The sequence below is a fragment of the Zophobas morio genome, unplaced genomic scaffold, assembly GCF_036711695.1.
Source record: "Zophobas morio isolate AGI-343-1 ecotype UQ-CSIRO unplaced genomic scaffold, CSIRO_AGI_Zmor_V1 ptg000011l, whole genome shotgun sequence".
Classification (NCBI taxonomy): domain Eukaryota; kingdom Metazoa; phylum Arthropoda; class Insecta; order Coleoptera; family Tenebrionidae; genus Zophobas; species Zophobas morio.
The window spans coordinates 22065840-22085887 of record NW_026972116.1 but is presented as its reverse complement, the minus strand read 5'-3'; the positions used below and the strand labels follow the sequence as shown (position 1 = coordinate 22085887).

Genomic DNA, 20048 nt, shown 5'->3' with positions numbered 1-20048 from the left:
CGATTTGTCGATTTTTCAAGTTTTTGATTTCTCAATTTTTCCACACTCAAATTTTGGAAATTTTGGAATTCGTAGATTTTTCAGTTTTTCGATATTTTAATTTTAGATTTTATGAGTTATCTTTTTCTCGAATTCTTGATCTTTTGCTGTTTCGATTTTTCGATGTTTCAATTTTTCAGTATCTCGATTTCTTGTTTTTCAATTTTTAGGCTTTTTGATTTTTTCATTTTTCTAATTTTCGACGTTCGAATTTCTTAATTTCGATTTTTAGATTTTGGAATTTTCGTTTTTTCCCGATTTCTTGGATTTCTGTTTTTTTCGATATTCGAAAATTTTTAATTTGTCTCCTTTTCGATTTCTCGAATTCTCGATTTTTGATTTTTCGAATTTCCGATTTTTCAATTGTTCCATGCTTCAGTTTTTAGAGTCTTCAGTTGTTTTACTTTTTTTAATTTTCAATATTGGAATTTTGGAATTATTTGACTTTTCGATTTTTTGGTTTCTCGAGTTTTCGATGTTTGATACTCAAATTTTCAATCATTTTATTTTTTCATTTTTGATTTTTCAATTTTTTTATTTCTGCACTTTCTGTTTAAAATTTTTCGATTTGTCGATTTTTCAAGTTTTTGAGTCCTCGATTTTTCAACACTTCAATTTTGGGAATTTTTCCATTCATGGATTTTTCAGTTTTTCGATAGTTTAATTTTAGATTTTTTGGATTGTCTATTTCTCGAATTCTCGATCTTTTGATGTTTTGATTTTTCGATGTTTGAATTTTTCAATATTTCCATTTCTTGTTTTTTCAATTTTTCGGCTTTTTGATTTTTCCATTTTTCAAATCTTCGATGTTCGAATTTTTTAATTTTGATTTTTAGATTTTGGAATTTTCCACTTTTCGACATTCGATAGTTCGTTTTTTTTGTTTTGGTTCTTAGGTTTTTCGATTTTCGATTTTTAGTTTTTCCAATTTTGGGTTTTCTTCCGATTTCTCGAATTTTCAAATTTGCGAATTTTCGATTTTTGATTTTTTTAATTTCCGGTTTTTAAATTTTTTCATTCTTCAGTTTTTCGATTTCTCGATTATTTGACTTTTCGATATTTTGGTTTCTGAGTTTTCGATGTTTGATACTCAAGTTTTAAATCATCCTACTTTTTCATTTTTGATTTTTCAATTTTTTGATTTCTAGAGATTCTTCAATGTTTAAAATTTTTCAACACAATTTTGCGAATTTTTCCATTCGTGGATTTTCAGTTTTCGATATTTTAATTATAGATTTTTTTGTTTGTGTATTTCTCGAAATTTTGATATTTTGATGTTTCGATTTTTGGTTGTTTTAATTTTTCAATATTTCCATTTCTTGTTTTTTTCGATTTTTTAAATTTGCGGCTTTTCGATTTTTCCATTTTTCAAATTTTCGATGTTCGAATTTTTTAATTTCGATTTTTAATTTTGGATTTTTCGATTTTTCGATATTTCGTTTTTTCTTTATTTTGGTTCTTGAATTTTTGAATTTTCGTTTTTTAGATTTTCGAATTTTCGGTTTTCTTCCGAAATATCGGACTTTCGATTTTTAATTTTTTGAATTTCCAATTTTTCCTTTTGCACTATCTTCAGTTTTTACAGTTTAATTTTTTTTTACTTTTTAGAATTGTCAGTATTGGAATTTTTATTTTTGTGCAAACTTTTCAATTTTCAATTTTTCCATTCTTCAGTTTTTAGATTTCTGGATTATTTGACTTTTCGATTTTTTAGTTTCTCGAGTTTTCAATGTTTGATACTCAAAATTTCAATCATTCCACTTTTCCATTTTTGATTTGTCCATTTTTTTAATCCTCGATTTTTCAACACTTCAATTTTGCGCATTTTTCCATTCGTGGATTTTTCAGTTTTTCGATATTTTAATTTTAGATTTTTTGGTTTGTCTAATTCTCGAAATCTCGATCTTTTGATGTTTCGATTTTTGGATGTTTCAATTTTTCAGTATTTCCATTTCTTGTTTTTTCGAATTTTCGGCTTTTTGGTTTTTCCATTTTTGAAATTTTCGATGTTCGAATTTTCCATTTTTCGATATTTTGTTTTTTTTTAATTCTTGGATTTTTCGATTTTCGGTTTTCAGATTTTCGAAATTTCGGTTTTCTTCCGATTTCTTGGAGCTTCGTTTATTCGATATTCGAAAATTTTCTATTTGTATCCTTTTCGATTTTTGATTTTTTGAATTCCCAATTTTTAATTTTTCCATTCTTCAGTTTTTAGAGTTTTCAATTTTTTTACTTTTTATTTTAGAACTTTCGGTATTGGAATTTTGAATTATTATACTTTTCGATTTTCAATTTTTCCATTCTTCAGTTTTTCGATTTCTCGATTATTTGAATTTTCGATTTTTTGGTTTCTCGAGTTTTCGATGTTTGATATTCAAATTTTCAATCATTCTACTTTTTCATTTTTGATTTTTCAATTTTTTGATTTTTCGACTTCTCGATTTTTCAATGTTTAAAATTTTTCGATTTGTCGATTTTTCAACACTTCAATTTTGGGAATTTTCCCATTCGTGGATTTTTCAGTTTTTCCATATTTTAATTTTAGATTTTTTGGGTTGTCTATTTCTCGAATTCCCGATCGTTTGATGTTTCGATTTTTCTACTTTTCAGCTTTTCGATTTTTCCATTTTTCAAATTTTCGATGTTCGAATTTTTTAATTTCACTACTTCGTTTTTTCTTTATTTTGATTTTTGGACTTTTCGATTTTTAGATTTTCGAATTTTCGGCTTTATTCGGATTTCTCGGACTTTCGTTTTTTCGATATTCAAAAAATGTTCAGTTTGCCTCCTCGATTTCTCAATGTTTCAATTCTTCAGTTTTTAGAATTTTCAATTTTGGAATTTTCAATTTTATACTTTTCGATTTAAAATTCTTCAGTTTTTGGATTTCTCGATTATTTGACTCTTCGATTTTTTTATTTCTCGAGTTTTCGATTTTCGGTACTCAAATTTTGATAATTCTATTTTTCCTGTTTTGATTTTTCGATTTTTTGATTTTTCAATATTTACATTTCTCAGTTTTTAGACTTTCAATTTTTTTTTACTTTTCGATTTCTCAATTTTCAACTCGTTTCTTTAATGTTTCGATTTTTCGATTTTTTTGCTTTTAAATTTTTTCAATATTTAAAATTTTTCGATTTTTTAATTTTAGATTTTTGTGTTGTTCGTGTGTTTCTCAAATTCTCGATCTTTTGATGTTTCGATGTGTCGATGTTTCAATTTTTCACTAGTTCGATTATTTTTTGTTTTTTCGATTTTTCCATTTTTCTAATTTTCGATGTTCGAATTTTTTAATTTCGATATTTAGATTTTGGAATTTTCCATTTTTCGACTTTCACTATTTCGTTTTTTTTATTTTGATTAACTATGATTAACTTTTTCCTAACGAATCTTTCATAAGTAATCAATAGCCCCGCCCACCCACCCTCTCTTCATTCCAGTGATTACTCTTAATATTGTTCAGTCATTTACCAAAATCAATCTTATTTTAACAAATACTAGCTATGCCCACCCGCCCTCTATTTTCTTACAAAAATGTTGTGTAAAGTAAAAACTCAACTTGAAAATGCGAGGGAAGTTCTGTCGGAACAGCTTTCGACCACTTCTTTTTGAGTGACTACAAAATAATATTTTTTCATAATTCACTAAATAATTCACTAACTACTTAACAATTATTGGAATCTATAGAGAGAATTAAACTAAAACAACCTCTAAAAGATAAAGTAGACTATTTTTCTAAGAAAAGTAAAGAACCCAAACATAAATGATAAACCAATAATCAATGTTTAAAATGAAAGCTAGTCCACATTCTCCTACTAACTAACAATGCAAGTTCATAAATGTACTTTTTTTAATATACGTTTAAAATTACCCTGCTAGACATAATCTCGGTTATAATACAGTGTACACAATTCCCACCCTTATAAATTAAGTTTCATGTTCGTGCACCCCACTGGTTTTACAATATATTATGTTAAGCCTCGAAAGCACAATACAAAATACCTTTACAATATCATAAAAAATGATTGAAAAGATTACAGTTTTGTACGGAGAATTACCAAAAAAGCTTGAAATTAGTAACCAACGAACCAAATGCATAATTCTGTTTTGAAAATTTACAAGTCAGACACGATATTCGTATAAAAATATAATGTAGCACATTCTTTAAAGTTGTTTCTTTTCAAAGCTATCCGCTCGTTGATCCAAGCACGTAATCTTTTGAGCTTTAAACGTAGAATTCGTTACTGAAATGCAAATTCCTTTCATACAAAGTTTTCGATTTTTAGATTTTAGAATTTTCGGTTTTCTTTCGATTTCCGGGACTTTCGTTTTTTCGATATTCCAAAAATTTTAAATTTGTCTCCTCGATTTCTCAATTTTCGAATTTTCGATTTTTGATTTTATGAATTACCTACTTTTCAATTTTTCAATTATTCAGTTTTTAGAGTTTTCAATTTTTTTACTTTTTAGAATTTTCAGTACTGGAATTTTCAATTTTTATACTTTTCGATTTAAAATTTTTCGGTTCTTCAGTCTTTGATTCTCGATAATTTGACTTTTGGATTTTTTCAATTCTCGAGTTTTCGACCTTCGATACTCAAATTTTCAAACATTCAACTTTTCCATTTTTGATTTTTCGATTTTTTGATTTTTCAATTTTTTGATTTTTCAATATTTACATTCCTCAGTTTTTAGACTTTCAATTTTTTTTTACTTTTCGATTTCTCAAATTTTCAACCCGTTTCTTCAGTGTTTCTATTTTTCGATTTTTCTGTTTTTCAATTTTTTCAATGTTTAAAATTTTTCGATTTGTCGATTTTTCAAGTTTTTGATTTCTCAATTTTTCAACACTTCAATTTTGGGAATTTTTTCATTCCTGAATTTTTGAGTGTCTCTATATTTTAATTTTAGATTTTTTGGTTCGTGTCTTTCTCAAATTCTCGATCTTTTAATGTTTCGATGTGTCGATGTTTCAATTTGTCTATATTTCCATTGTTTCTTTTTTCGATTTTTCCATTTTTCTAATTTTCGATGCTCGAATTTTTTAATTTCGATTTTTAGATTTTTGAATTTTCAATTTTTTGACTTTCACTATTTCGTTTTTTCTTTATTTTGATTCTTGGATTTTTCTATTTTCGAATTTTCGGTTTTCTTCCGATTTCTCGGACTTTCATTTTCCGATATTCCAGAAACTTTCTATTTGTCTCCTTTTCGATTTTTCAAATTTGATTTTTTTGAATTTCCGATTTTTCACTTTTTCCACTCTTCAGTTTTTAGAATTTTCAATTTTTTTACTTTTTTTTTCAATATTGGAATTTTCAATTTTTATACTTTTCGATTTTCAATCTTTCCATTCATCAGTTTTTCGATTTCTCGATTATTTGACTTTTTGATTTTTTGATTTATCGAGTTTTCGAATTTCGATTCTCAAATTTTCAATCATTCTACTTTTCCATTTTTGAGTATTTGAATTTTTGATTTTTCAAGTTCTACATTCCACAGTTCTTACTTTTTAGTCTTTCAATTTATTTTACTTTTCAATTTCTCAAATTTTCAACCCGTTTCTTTAGTGTTTTGATTTTTTGATTTTTTCTGCTTTTCAATTTTTTCAATGTTTAAAATTTTTCGATTTGTCGATTCTTCAAGTTTTTCATTCCTCGATTTTTCAACACTTCAATTTTGGGAATTTTTCCATTCGTGGATTTTTCAGTTTTTCCATATTTTAATTTTAGATTTTTTGGGTTGTCTATTTCGCGAATTCTTGATCTTTTTCATTTTTGATTTTTCAATTTTTTGATTTCTCGACTTCTCGATTTTTCAGTGTTTAAAATTTTTCGATTTTTCAAGTTTTTGATTTCTCAATTTTGTAACACTTTAATTTTGGGAATTTTTCCATTTTGTGATTTTTCAGTTTTGTGATATTTTAATTTTAGATTTTTTGGTTCGTCTATTTCTCGAATTCTCGGTCTTATGATGTTTCGATTTTTCAATGTTTTTTCTTTATTTTGATTCTTGGATTTTTCGTTTTTTGAATTTTTAGATTTTCGCATTTTCGTTTTTTTTTCGATTTCTCGGAATTCCATTTTTTCGATATTTGAAAATTTTCAATTTGTCTCTTTCGATTTCTCAATTTTTCGATTTTTCAAATTTTTGATTTTTCAATTTTTCCATTCTTCAGTTTTTAGAGTTTTCAATTTTTTTACTTTTTAGAAATTTCAATATTACATTTTTTGGTTTGTCTGTTTCTCGAATTCTCGATCGTTTGATGTTTCGATTTTTCGATGTTTCCATTTTTCTAATTTTCAATGTTCGAATTTTTTAATTTCGATTTTTAGGTTTTGGAATTTTCCATTTTTCGACTTTCACTATTTCGTTTTTTCTTTATTTTGATTCTTGGACTTTTCGAATTTCGATTTTTAGATTTTCGAATTTTCTGTTTTCTTCCGATTTCTCGGACTTTTGTTTTGTCGATATTCCAAAAATTCACAATTTTTCAATTCTTCAGTTTTTAGAATTTTCAATTTTTTACTTTTTAGAATTTTCAATATTGGAATTATCAATTTTTATACTTTTCGATTTTTTGATTTCTCGAGTTTTCGATTTTCGATACTCAAATTTTCAATCATTTTATTTTTCCATTTTTGATTTTTCGATTTTTTGATTTTTCAATATTTACATTTCTCAGTTTTTAGTCTATCAATTTTTTTTTACTTTTCGATTTCTCAATTTTTAACTCGTTTCTTCAATGTTTCTTTTTTTCGATTTTTTTTTCTTTTCAATTTTTTGATTTCTCAATTTTTCAACACTTCAATTTTGGGAATTTTTCCATTCGTGAATTTTTGAGTTTTTCGATATTTTAATTTTAGATTTTTTGGTTCGTGTATTTCTCAAATTCTCGATGTTTTCATGTTTCGAGGTGTCGATGTTTCAAGTTTTCACTATTTCGATTTTTTGGTTTTTCGACTTTTCGATTTTTCCATTTGTCTAATTTTCGATGTTCGTATTTTTTAATTTCGATATTTAGATCTTGGAATTTTCCATTTTTCGACTTTCACTATTTCGTTTTTTCTTTATTTTGATTCTTGGACTTTCCGATTTTCGATTTTTAGATTTCCTAATTTTCGGTTTTCTTCCGATTTCTCAGAATTTGTTTTTTCGATATTCCAAAAATTTTCAATTTGTCTCCTCGATTTCTCAATTTTTCGATTTTTCAAATTTTCTAATTTTCGATTTTTGATTTTTTGAATCTCCGATTTTTCAATTTTTCAATTCTTTAGTTTTTAGAATTTTCATTTTTTTTACTTTTTAGAATTTTCAATATTGGAATTATCAATTTTTAACTTTTATATTTTTTGATTTAAAATTCTTCAGTTTTTCGATTTCTCGATTATTTGACTCTTCGATTTTTTGATTTCTCGAGTTTTCGATTTTCGAAACTCAAATTTTCAATCATTCTATTTTTCAATTTTTGATTTTTCAATATTTACATTCCTCAGTTTTTAGATTTTCTATTTTTTTTTACTTTTCGATTTTTCAGTTTTCAACTACCTACTCGTTTCGATTTTTCGATTTGTTTTGCTTTTGAATTTGTTGAATGTTTAAAATTCTCCATTTGTCGATTTTTCAAGTTTTTGATTTCTCAATTTTTCAGTACTTCAATTTTAGGCATTTTTCCATTCGTGGATTTTTCAATTTTTCGATATTTTAATTTTAGATTTTTTGGTTTGTCTGTTTCTCGAATTCTCGATTTTTTGATGTTTCGATTTGTCGATGTTTCAATTTTTCAATATTACGATTTTTTGTTTTTTCGCCTTTCCGATTTTTCCATTTTTTTAATTTTCGATGTTTGAATTTCTTAATTTCGATTTTTAGATTTTGGAATTTTCCATTTTTCCACTTTCGATATTTCGTTTTTTCTTTATTTTGATTCTTGGATTTTTAGATATTCGAACTTTCGGTTTTCTTCCGATTTCTCGGACTTTCGTGTTTTCTATATTCTAAAATTTTCAATTTGTCTCCCTTTCGATTTCTCAATTTTTCGATTTCTCAAATTTTCGAATTTTCGATTTTTTTAATTTCCGATTTTTCAATTTTTCCACTGTTTAGTTTTTAGAGTTTTCAATTTTTTTACTTTTTAGAATTTTCAGTATTGGAATTTTCAATTTTTGTACTTTTCGATTTAAAATTTATCCATTCTTCAGTTTTCGATTTCTCGATTATTTGACTTCGATTTTTTGGTTTCTCGAGTTTTCCATTTTCGATGCTCAAATTTTCAATCATTCTACTTTTCCATTTTTGATTATTTGATTTTTTGATTTTTCAATTTTCACATTCCTCAGTTTTTAAACTTTAAATTTTTTTTTTTACTTTTCGATTTCTCAAATTTTCAACCCATTTCTTCAGTGTTTCGATTTTTCGTGCTTTTCAAATTTTTTCAACGTTTAAAATTTTACGATTTGTCGATTTTTCAGGTTTTTGATTTCTCAATTTTTCAATACTTCAATTTTGGGAATTTTTCCATTCGTGGATTTTGAATTTCCGATTTTTCAATTTTTCCATTCTTCAGTTGTTAGAGTTTTCCATTTTTTTGATTTCTCGAGTTTTCGATTTTCGATACTCAAATGCTTCAATCATTCTACTTTTCCATTTTTGATTTTTCGATTTTTTCCACTTTCCAATTTTTTGATTTCTCGAGTTCTCTATTTTGAGGTGATAAACTCATTCGAATCAAACAAAATTGTACTATGCATGTTGTTGAGAGGCCATTTTTCCCGTTGGTTATCTGCTGTAATTATATTTTACATTGTGCGTACTTGTGCAGCTTCCGACCAGAGGCAGATTTTAAGGATGTTTGTAATACTGAAGCATCAGGAAAATAAAATAGATTTGTTTTTAATTTGGTTATTACAAAAATACAATTCGCCTGAGCGTTTGTTGACACATAGGATCTCGAGACGGTTCAAAATGCAAAACTGAGCACTTTCAGTAGTTCCAGTAATTTATGACTTGCAGCCAGTCAGCCACTTATTAGTAATCTAATCATATGCTTGAGCGGAAATAATATCTCAGTGGAAGATAAATAAGGAAACTTAAGTTTCAACAAGAACAGGAGTTAATAAAATGTCGAAAATTCACAAGTTTCTTTACACCTTAACCTGCTACTTTCTTCTTTTTTTCTACATATGTATATTAAAGTATTGACATTATTCAAATTAAATTTTCTAAACAACTCCTATTTATAATAAGAAAAAACGGACCCAAATAAATAGTAGCATTAGGTTCCTACGTATCTAGATCCGCCCCCACAATTGTCAATTAATCATGTATCCATGACGTCTTCTCCAGATGTCCGAACTGGACCGAAACCTAGACCAGACCCGTCAAGAACTGGGCAGGACTCGCTCGCACAGCGCCCAGTTGGAGGAGCAGTGGCACGCCCGAGAACAAGATTTGTTGGTCCACTTGGAAGACAGCCGGGCTAGGGAGAAGCGGTTGGAGGACCAGAAGCACAATTTGGAGGTTTGTTTGGTGGATGCTACGCAGCAGATCCAAGAGTTGAAGGTGAGAGTAATTGTTTATTTTGTGATCGAGATTGCATTGGGTGTCGTAGGCGAAACTCGGAGGTTCCGAAGGCAGAGTCAGAGCTTTGGAAGCGCAATTGGCGCAGCTGGAAGGATTGAAACGCGACGTGGAGCAGAAGCTTTTCAGCGTTGTTTCGACTTTGCGCAGGATTGCGGGAGTGCAGTTGGATGGGTCTGTGAGCATGCCGTATCGGTTGCTCAGTCCATCGAGGAGGTGGAGTCCTGCCAGAGGTAACAAACGATCTTCAACCAGACTCGTCTTATACAAAATTTGAATAAAGTTGCTTTGTTTATTACGAATATATTAAATTTAGTTTGAAGTTTATATTATAATTTTCATCCTATTGAGTTTTCAGCTAAAATAAACAATATGGGTCTAATTAATTTCAAATCAGTACTGCCGTTAAAATTCTGTCACTTTTTATGATACACCCTGTATATATATTTTATGGAATAACCTATATTTTTGTTACGTTTAAATAGAGATTTTAATTCGACAACGCGGACCATTAATTTGGACAGAATTTTGGTTGAAAAAATTGCCAATAAAAAATCGTCACAACTTGAGATATGTAAAAAAAATCAAATTTGTTTTTTTAGAGTTTCAGAAAAATTCCGAATTTTTTCAGCGCTTGCATTATTTTTTGTGGTTATTGTTTTTATGAGCTGTGTTACATATTTTATGAACACACTGTATATAGATCTTAAACGAAGCTTTTAAGAAAATAATATCAACACCACAATTTTGACAAGCAATACATATGTTTTGTGTAGTTTAAAAAAAAGATTTATTTTTACCTTTTCAACTGTATTAGACTTTGTTATTCGCTACATTCGTTTATTCCATATTTACAAAAACATCAAAAAATGATTGACATGTCGACTTACACTTTTCAAGTACTCTGTCGAATCAAAGTCTCGTTATACGTGTTGCTGAAACATTGATAACAAATTTGCAAATATGCTGTGTTAATCTGCCGATTACGTAATAAATACAAATAAAACAAGCGAAAAAACACACAAACTAAATTCTGTTCCCAGCATCGGTTTTACGTCAGTGTTTATTTTATGAAAATGCTTTTAAAATTACTTCAAAACCGCCAATCAATACATCCTTACATAACGAAAGCGTATTTACTTCAATTTCGAAACGACAATGAATATAATTCCAAAAAATCTCCGGTTAATTACGGGAATAAACCATTATCAGCCGGAAACCTTATCACAGTAAAACCACTTATCTAATTATTTATGTACGCTCTCCGGTTTATTATTCCAAAATCTGTGTTTATTATTCCAGGACATGATGATGGAAGAGATGGCGCAATCGACGTGGATCCAGAAGTCGTACGCAAAGGAGTACGCAATTTAATGCAGCAAGTGGCACAGATCGAACGCGAAAGGGTAAGACAATAAAAAATTTCATCACCATTTTCTACTGTCGATTCTAGGACGACTACAAAACCCAAGTTTCCACAATCAAGAAGCAGCTACATGAAGCACACGAAAGTCAGAGCAAAGGCGACAGCAAACTCAACAAGGTGTTGCAGACTTTGAGAGGCCTCCAAGATGAGAAAGGGGCTCTGGAGGCGAAACTCAGCCAAAAGTCCGTCGAGTTGCAGTCGCAAGTATGACGTCAGTTGTAGTTCGTGGCATTTTCTCACTAATCGTTCGTTTAGACTACCGCTCTGAGCAAAAAAATGGAAGAGAATCAGCAGATGCGCGACAAAATCGTATCGTTGGAGTTATCGATAAGCAGTGGAAATGAAGAGAGATTGCAGTGCGAGGTGATTAAAAAAAATCGTTGACTTTAAGTGTCTCATATCTTTATTTATTTTGTTAATTATAAATATGATTTTTTAATTGTAATCGCTTAATCAGCAATCGTCTGATAAGATTCTAACGGAAAAGTTGCGAATGTTTAGGATAAGCTGGAGAAGATGAAGATGGCTTTAGGGAGGCTTGAGGCCGAGAAGCGCGGGCTGCAGGAGGAGTTGAGCAGGACTGAGAGCAGATCGACGAAATTGGAGCTGCAGAGGATGTCGACGGAGGGTGATTTGCAGAGATTGCAGATGATGCTGCAAGAAAAAGATGCCACCATACAGGTGGGGCGTTATCTAGGATGATCAGATATGTTATCGGGTTGTTTTAGAAATTACAAGAGAAGTGCGATCATCAGAGTCGTACTCTGGCGAGTTTGGAAGAACGCTGTATGTCTCTGAAGTCCACGATCGATCAGTTGACTTTATCGCTAGAGAAAGCATCCACTGGTGAGAATGAACTCAGAACGGAGATACAAACCCTACAGAGGTCGCTGTTGGAGGTGACGAGCTCATCGCAAACAGGAGCCGAGAAGCTTAAACAGGTAAGTGTGAATCTGACAGATGGATATTTGCCTCACTCAGGTAACAAAACACTAATCCCAGTGGATACTTGCACTCGGGACACCTAAGGGTAATTTGGATTGATATTTATTTGTTAGTGTCAATTTATTTTTTCATTGGTACTCGATTTATGTAGCAAAAATAAAGATTTATGTTTTCTCGACGTTTCATGGCCCCAAGGGTATGAAAAAAGTCTGTCTGTATGTCTGTCTGAATATTTGTTTTTTGGCTAATCATCCCCACCACCAATTGGATGACCTCATCTCCAAAGTTTACAATGGTAAATTTATTTGAATCCGTGTTGAGTTTTCAACTTAGACATCCAGATTTTGGAAAAAAAATCACAATTGTGTAACCTAACCACATTTTGCAATTTAACTTTGAAACTGCAAAACCGAATGCTCTAAAATCTGCGAACGTTAGTTTTTCAATTTTGCAATTTTACAATTATTCGTTTTTCGATTTTTTAGTTTCTCAATTTTTAATTTTCCAATTTTTCTACTTTTCGTTTCTTCAATTTTTCAAGTTCTTGATATTTATTTTTCAAGTTCTTCATTTTTTTTTAATTTTGCAATTTTTTGATTTTTCAATTTTTCATTTCTTCGATTTTTCATTTTTCAGTTTTTCTAATTCTTAATTTATATTTTTTTATTTTCTTTATTTTTTCAGTGTTTCGGTTTGCAAATTTTCAGTTTTACAATTTTTCGTTTTTTTCGATTATTCGTTTTTCGATTTTTCAATTTTTATTTTTAATTTTTCGATTTTTCAACTTTTCGTTTCTTCAATTTTTCAAGTGCTTGATTTTTATTTTTTAAGTTCTCGATTTTTTTTCAATTTCTTAATTTTGCAATTTTTTGATTTTTCAGTTTTTCATTTCTTCAATTTTTAATTCCTATTTTTTTAATTTCTCGTCGTTTTTTATTTTCTTTATTTTTTCAATGTCTCGATTTTTTTGATGTTTCGGTTTTATAATTTTTCTTGTTCTTTTTTTTTGAACTATCATTTTTACCCATTTTTCAGTTTGTCACCTTCCAAATTTGGCAATTTTTCGATATTACAATTTTTCATTTTCCCGATTTTTAACTTTTTATTTTCTCCATTGTGTATCAAAATGTTTCGTTTTTTTCATTGCCGTTATTTTTTCAATGTTTCTTTCGATTTTATAATTTTTCGTTTATTCAGTTTTTCGGATTTTCAATCTATCGGTTTCTCATCCGATTTTCCGATTTCTTTCATTTCCAATATTTCGTTTTTCGATTTTTCAGTTTTTCAATTTAAAATTGTTTCATTTTTCTATTTTTCGTTTCTTCAATTCTTGAAGCTCTTCTTTTTTTTAATTTTACAATTTTTTGATATTTCAATTTTTTATTTCTTCAATACTTCTAGTTCTTAATTTATCCTTTTTCATTTTCTTTAACTTTTCAGTTTTTCGATTTTGTAATTTTGCTTTTTCTTTTTTCAGCTATAATTTTTGCAGTTTTTCAGTTTCTCGACTTCCAAATTGTCAATTTTTCGTTTCTTCAATTTTCCCATTTGCAATTTTTCGATATTACAATTTTTCATTTTCCCGATTTTAAAATTTTTATTTTCTCCATTGCGTATCAAAATTTTTCGTTTCTTCATTTCCTTTATTTTTTCAATGTTTCTTTCGATTTTATAATTTTTCGTTTATTCAGTTTTTCGGATTTTCAATCTGTGGGTTTCTCATCCGATTTTCCGATTTCTTTAATTTCCAAAATTTCGTTTTTCGATTTTTCAGTTTCTCAATTAATTTTAAATTTTTTCATTGTTCTATTTTCGATTCTTCAGTTTTTCAAGTTTTTTTTTATTTTACAATTTTTTGCTATTTCAATTTTTTCTTTCTTCAATTCTTCTAGTTCTTAATTTATTGTTTTTCATTTTCTGGCTTTTTAATTTTCCAATTTTTCTTTTCGTTTCTTCAATTTTTCAAGTACTTGATATTTATTTTTAAGTTCTTGATTTTTTTTAATTTTCAGTTTGGCAATTTTTTGATTTTCCAATTTTTCATTTCTTCGATTTTTCATTCTTCAATTTTTCTAATTCTTAATTTATAATTTTTTGTTTTCTCGTCGTTCTTTTATTTTCTTTATTTTTTCAGTGTTTTGGTTTGCAAATTTTCAGTTTACAATTTTTCGTTTTCTTCGATTTTTCAGTTTCTCAATTTTTAATTTTTCGATTTTTCTACTTTTCGTTTTTTCAGTTTTTCAAGTTCTTGATTTTTATTTTTCAAGATCTCAATTTTTTTTCAATTTCCGAATTTTGCAATTTTTCGATATCACAATTTTTCATTTTCCCGATTTTAAAATTTTTATTTTCTCCATTGCGTATCAAAATTTTTCGTTTTTTCATTTCCGTTATTTTTTCAATGTTTCTTTCGATTTTATAATTTTTTGTTTATTCAGTTTTTCGAATTTTCAATCTGTAGATTTCTCATCCGATTTTCCGATTTGTTTAATTTCCAATATTTCGTTTTCCGATTTTTCAGTTTCTCAATTTAAAATTTTTTCATTTTCCTATTTTTCGTTTCTTCAATTTTTCAAGTTCTTTTTTTTAATTTTACAATTTTTTGATATTTCAATTTTTTATTTCTTCAATTCTTCTAGTTCTTACTTTATTGTTTTTCATTTTCTGGCTTTTTGATTTTCCAATTTTTCTTTTCGTTTCTTCAATTTTTCAAGTTCTTGATATTTATTTTTAAGTTCTTGATTTGTTTTTATTTTCAGTTTGGCAATTTTTTGATTTTTCAATTTTTCATTTCTTCGATTTTTCATTCTTCAATTTTTCTAATTCTTAATTTATAATTTTTTATTTTCTCGTCGTGCTTTTATTTTCTTTATTTTTTCAGTGTTTTGGTTTGCAAATTTTCAGTTTACAATTTTTGGTTTTTTCAATTTTTCAAGTTCTTGATTTTTATTTTTCAAGTTCTCAATTTTTTTTTTTTCAATTTCCAAATTTTGCAATTTTCCGATATTACAGTTTTTCATTTTCCCGATTTTAAAATTTTTATTTTCTCCATTGTGTATCAAAATTTTGCGTTTTTTCATTTCCGTTATTTTTTCAATGTTTCTTTCGATTTTATAATTTTTCGTTTATTCAGTTTTTCGGATTTTCAATCTATCGGTTTCTCAATCGATTTTCCGATTTCTTTAATTTCCAATATTTCGTTTTTCGATTTTTCAGTTTCTCAATTTTAAATTTTTTCATTCTTCTATTTTTCGTTTCTTCAATTTTTCAAGTTCTTTTTTTTTATTTTACAATTTTTTGATTATTCAATTTTTTATTTCTTCAATTCTTCTAGTTCTTAATTTATTCTTTTTCATTTTCTGACTTTTTAATTTTTCAATTTTTCGACGTTACAATTTTTTTTTTCATTTTCTTTAACTTTTCAGTTTTTCGATTTTGTTATTTTTCTTTTTTTTTGGCTATAATTTTTGCAGTTTTTCAGTTTCTCGACTTCCAAATTGTCAATTTTTCGTTTCTTCAACGTTTCCATTTGCAATTTTTCAATATTACAATTTTTCATTTTCCCGATTTTTAACTTTTTATTATCTCCATTGTGTATCAAAATTTTTGCTTTTTTCATTTCCTTATTTTTTCAATGTTTCTTTAATTTCTCGTTTATTCAGTTTTTCAGAATTTCAGTCTTTGGATTTCTCAATTATCCGATTTTTCGATTTCTTTAATTTACAATATTTCGTATTTTCGATTTTGCACTTTTTCGATTTTTTAAGTTTTTCAATTTTTATTCTTTCTATTTTTCAATTTTTCGTTTCCTGAATTTTTAGATTTTTCAATTTTACGATTTTGTAATTTTTCAATTTTGGAATTGGAAAACCCAAAAATTGTAAAATCGAAAAATTAAAACAATAAAGAAACGCAGAATTGAAGAAATGAAAAATTGAAAAATTAAAAATTGAGAACTCACGAAATTACAAATCGAAAAATTGCCAAAATCTAAAAATTGAAACACAAAAGTTGGAAAACCGAAACACTGAAAAATTTTAAAATGAAAACTCGAAGAGTTGCATATCGTAAAATTAAAAAAACAAAAAGAAAAGAAAAAATTGAAACACTGAAATTGAAGAAATCAAAAATTATAAAATTGGAATGTCGAAAAATAAAAAAATGCAAATAATAATAAAAATAAAGAAAACAAAAAACCGAAACAAAAAAATTCAAGTCGAAAATTTGAAGAAATAAAAAATGAAAGGAAAAATTGAAAAAATAAAGAAAACGAAAAACCATAGCGAAAAATTGAAGAATTAAAAACTGGAAAAACTCAAATCGAAAAATTCAAAATTTGGAAAATTGAAACACTGAAAAATTTAAACCTCAAAACCCGAAGAATTGAAATATTGGAAAATTAAAAATCGAGAAACTTGAAAAATTCAGAAATGGCAAAAAAAGAAACATATTTAAAATGAAAACTAGAAAAATTGCAAATCAAAAATAGAAAAAACGAAAATTTAGAAAACAAATGTTGAGAAATCGAAAAATTGAAAATTTTCACGTTGAAAAAGAGAAAAATTATAAAATCAGAACAGTGAAAAACCGAAAAATTGAAAAAATAAAGAAAATAAAATACCGAAACGAGAAATCACAAATCGAAACATTGAAGAAATGAAAAATTGAAAAATTAAAAATTGCGAACTCATGAAATTACAAACCGAAAAAGTGCAAGAATCTAAAAACTCAAAAATCTAAAAACGAAAACTCGAAGAGTTGCATATTGTGAAATTAAAGAAACAAAAAAAACGGAAAATTGAAAAATTGCAAATCGAAAATTTGAAGAAACGAAAAACCAAAAAATTGTAAATAAGTAATAAAAATAAAGAAAAACAACAACCGAAGCAAAAAATTTCCAATCGAAAATTTGAAGAAATAAAAAAATTGAAGAATCGAAAAATTGAACAAAAAAACGAAAAAAGTTGCGAAAAATTGCAAAATTTAAAAACTGAAAAATTTAAAATTTGAAAAGTTAAAACACTGAAAAATTTAAACCTGAAAACTCTAAAAACTTCAAAATCGAAAAAGTGGACGATCAAAAAATTGCAAATCGAGGAACTAAAGAAACGAAAAATTGAAAAGTTGAAAAACTAAAAAAAAAATAGAAAAATTAGAAAGACTAGAAAACGCGAGGGCGAAAAATTACGGAATCGTCAAAATTGTAAAGTCGAAAAACTGTAACATTCGCAGATCAAAAAATTGAAAAATTAAAAATCGTAAAATTGGAATTGAATAAATGAAAACATTTTAAAAACGATTTTAGAATTTTTCCGCAATAATTGAAAAACGGAAAAATTCTAAAATCGTAAAATTGAAGAAGTGAAAAATTTTCAAATCCTTATTACATACATTCTAAAATGAAAACTAGAAAAATTGCAAATAAAAAATTGAAGAAACTTAAAAATGAAAAATCAAGAAACTGAAAAATCTAAAATTGAAAAACCAAAAAATTGCAAGTCGAAAAACCGAAAAATTGAAAAAGTAAAGAAAATTTACAAACCGAAAAATTGAAGAAATGAAAAATTAAAAAATTGAGAATTCATGAAATTGCAAATCGAAAAATTGCAAAAATTTAAAAATGAAAAGTGGGAGAATTGCATAATGTAAAATTAAAGAAAAAAAACAAAAATCGCAATTCGAAAATTTGAAGAAACGAAAAATTGAGAAAACTGAAATTGAAGAAACAAAAAGTTATAAAATCGAAACTTTGAAAAGTCGAAAAATTTTTAAAATAAAGAAAATAAAAAGACCTAAACAAAAAATTTCAAATCGAAAATTTGAAGAAACGAAAAATTGAGAAAACTCAAATTGAAGAAACGAGAAATTAAAAAAATAAAGAAAACGAAAAACCGAAAAAGAAATATTAAAAACTTACAAATTGAAGTCAAAAAAGCAGCGGAAGTATTATTTACTCCACTAGTTTTTACTTTATAGAGCTTATCAGAAAAAAAAAATCGCAACAAAATTTTATAATTTTTCAAAAATAACCTCGTTCTACGATTTGATGACGAAATTATATAATGTTAGGATCAAATGCAAATTATTTGTTCAGATTTAATAGCCTGAGTGCACTTGTCCATTTTAGCAGGTAAAGAAAAAAAATTATGATGTGTGTATGATAGGGACCTGAGTGCGAATGCCCTGCGTCCGAATCTGATCGCTTGATACCGCGCATGCGCACCTACTCTACTTTCGCCCCATTTCAGCTCCACAAGTCCCTCGCCAACAGCGAAAATGAACGCCGCGTTCTCACCGAACGCTTCGAAAGCACCCAACAAAACCTGGCCGAGATGAGACGCAACAACCAAATCCTCCAGGACCAAGTGACTCGCCTCAACAACGAGCTAGCGAACAACGAAGTGCAGCGCTCGGGCCTCGAATCTCAGCTGCGCTTAGCGCAGTGGCCAGCAGACGGCGCTATCAGCTCGCACCAAGAAGAAGAGCTCCACCGGCAGCTGCAGGCCGTGCAGCGGGAGCGAAGCGAGCTTCGCGGAAAAGTCGACTCCCTCAACAACAAAGTGCGACAAGTGGAGGCGGAAAAGCGAAACATGGAGCGGTCTTTGGCCAAATCGACCACTCGAAGCAAGTCGTTCGAGCGCCCGGAAAAGTACGAAAGCGATTCGGGAATCAACGAGTTGGAACGGTACGAACAAGAAAATAGAGAGCTGCGTCACAAAATCTCGCACCTCGAGGAGGAGTTGGCCGAGAAAGACTCGGAGTTGATGAGGTTGAGGACTCAGCGGCCGGGATTGGACGCTAAGTTTGATAGGGCGGAGATTGAGAGATATAGAGCGGCTCAGTTGCAAGCTGAGAGGTTGCTGGAGGCCAGAGAGCAGAGTCATCGGCAGCAAGTGGCACGGTTGGAGAACCAAGTAACTCTGCTAAGAGAACAACTAAACCAAGAAATCAAAAGACGACAGCAGTACGTTCTCAGGAGTACTAAGGCTGGCCGCGAGATGCAGCAGCTGAGGCAGGCCTTGGGCGATTCTTTGCGCACGGTGTCCCAGGATCCGTCCCTCGATGCTCTTTTGTTGGAGCACGAGGCGCGAAAACTGGATAACACACTTTCCAACACTGCCAGTTTGCCTCCTGGTCTTAGTTTACCATCGTCTTCGTACAGGAGATCTACAACTCCGCAACCTAAGTAGTTTTAGTTGATTTTTTATTGACATCATTACCAGGGAAGTATGAGAACTATTATTTATTCGCACTTTTGTACCAAAGAATGTAATGTACTTAAGTCCATTCTCGATTTACACTGCCATTTTTATAATTTGCTCAATAAGGTTAGATTGCAAGGAATGGACTACTAATCTAGGAACGCTTTCGCCGTCTAATCAGGTATAAATCACGGATTTGGAGTAACTAAATTATTTTTAAACACGAAGTTTTGGTATTTATACTCAAAAGTGTTCAAAATTGAATAGGGTAACACTTAGTGACACTACTTAAGTAGAGAAGTAACTGAATAGATGTACTTAAAAGCTGTAAGGAAGATACTTAACCGTCCGTTAACGGTTTCTAGAATTGACATTTCAGGAGGATATACATGTTTGCCGACTGCTTGGGCAGTCTTTGGGGCCCTGTATATCGGGATGTTATTCTTAAACTGTTAAATTTTCCGTCCAGTTAAACATACCTATATGTATTTTGTAATGAACTCGTAGAACATAACTTAGGTTAACTATTGCTTAAATAAATTACTATTAGAGAAAGGTCTATTATTTACAACAATCTGGAAAGTTAGTGGGTGCAAGATTCATCCACACTGCTAATAATAAAAAATTATGAGCATTATCCATTCACGATCTTTATATAGTAAAATAGGCTTTGATATTTTTTCTTTAAGTTGGATAAACTGATTTGATGATTTAGTTTTTTGTCGGTCAGTAGTCTGATTGACATTTGCTTTGAGCTGGATTGCCACTTTTCTACTTCATTTAGTACCTGCTAAGATAAGACTGATATTGGCAAATGACATACTCCCTAAAAAAAGAGAGGGTGGGTGGGCGGGGCT

General features: G+C 28.8%; 1 protein-coding gene across 5 annotated transcripts in view; it reads left to right on the top strand.

The window, feature by feature from the left end:
* LOC135127240 (rootletin) overlaps positions 1-19746 on the top strand; it is a 92695-nt gene extending 72949 nt beyond the window's left edge. For all 5 annotated transcript variants that reach the window (XM_064053659.1, XM_064053658.1, XM_064053657.1 and 2 more), the window contains 8 exons: positions 9385-9600; positions 9650-9851; positions 10921-11024; positions 11072-11248; positions 11300-11407; positions 11546-11725; positions 11773-11985; positions 18238-19746. In XM_064053659.1, coding sequence (XP_063909729.1) covers positions 9385-9600; positions 9650-9851; positions 10921-11024; positions 11072-11248; positions 11300-11407; positions 11546-11725; positions 11773-11985; positions 18238-19179 — 2142 coding nt within the window. In that variant the 3' untranslated portion in view covers positions 19180-19746. The remainder of the gene's footprint in view (positions 1-9384; positions 9601-9649; positions 9852-10920; positions 11025-11071; positions 11249-11299; positions 11408-11545; positions 11726-11772; positions 11986-18237) is intronic.
* The last annotated feature ends 302 nt before the right edge of the window (positions 19747-20048 follow it).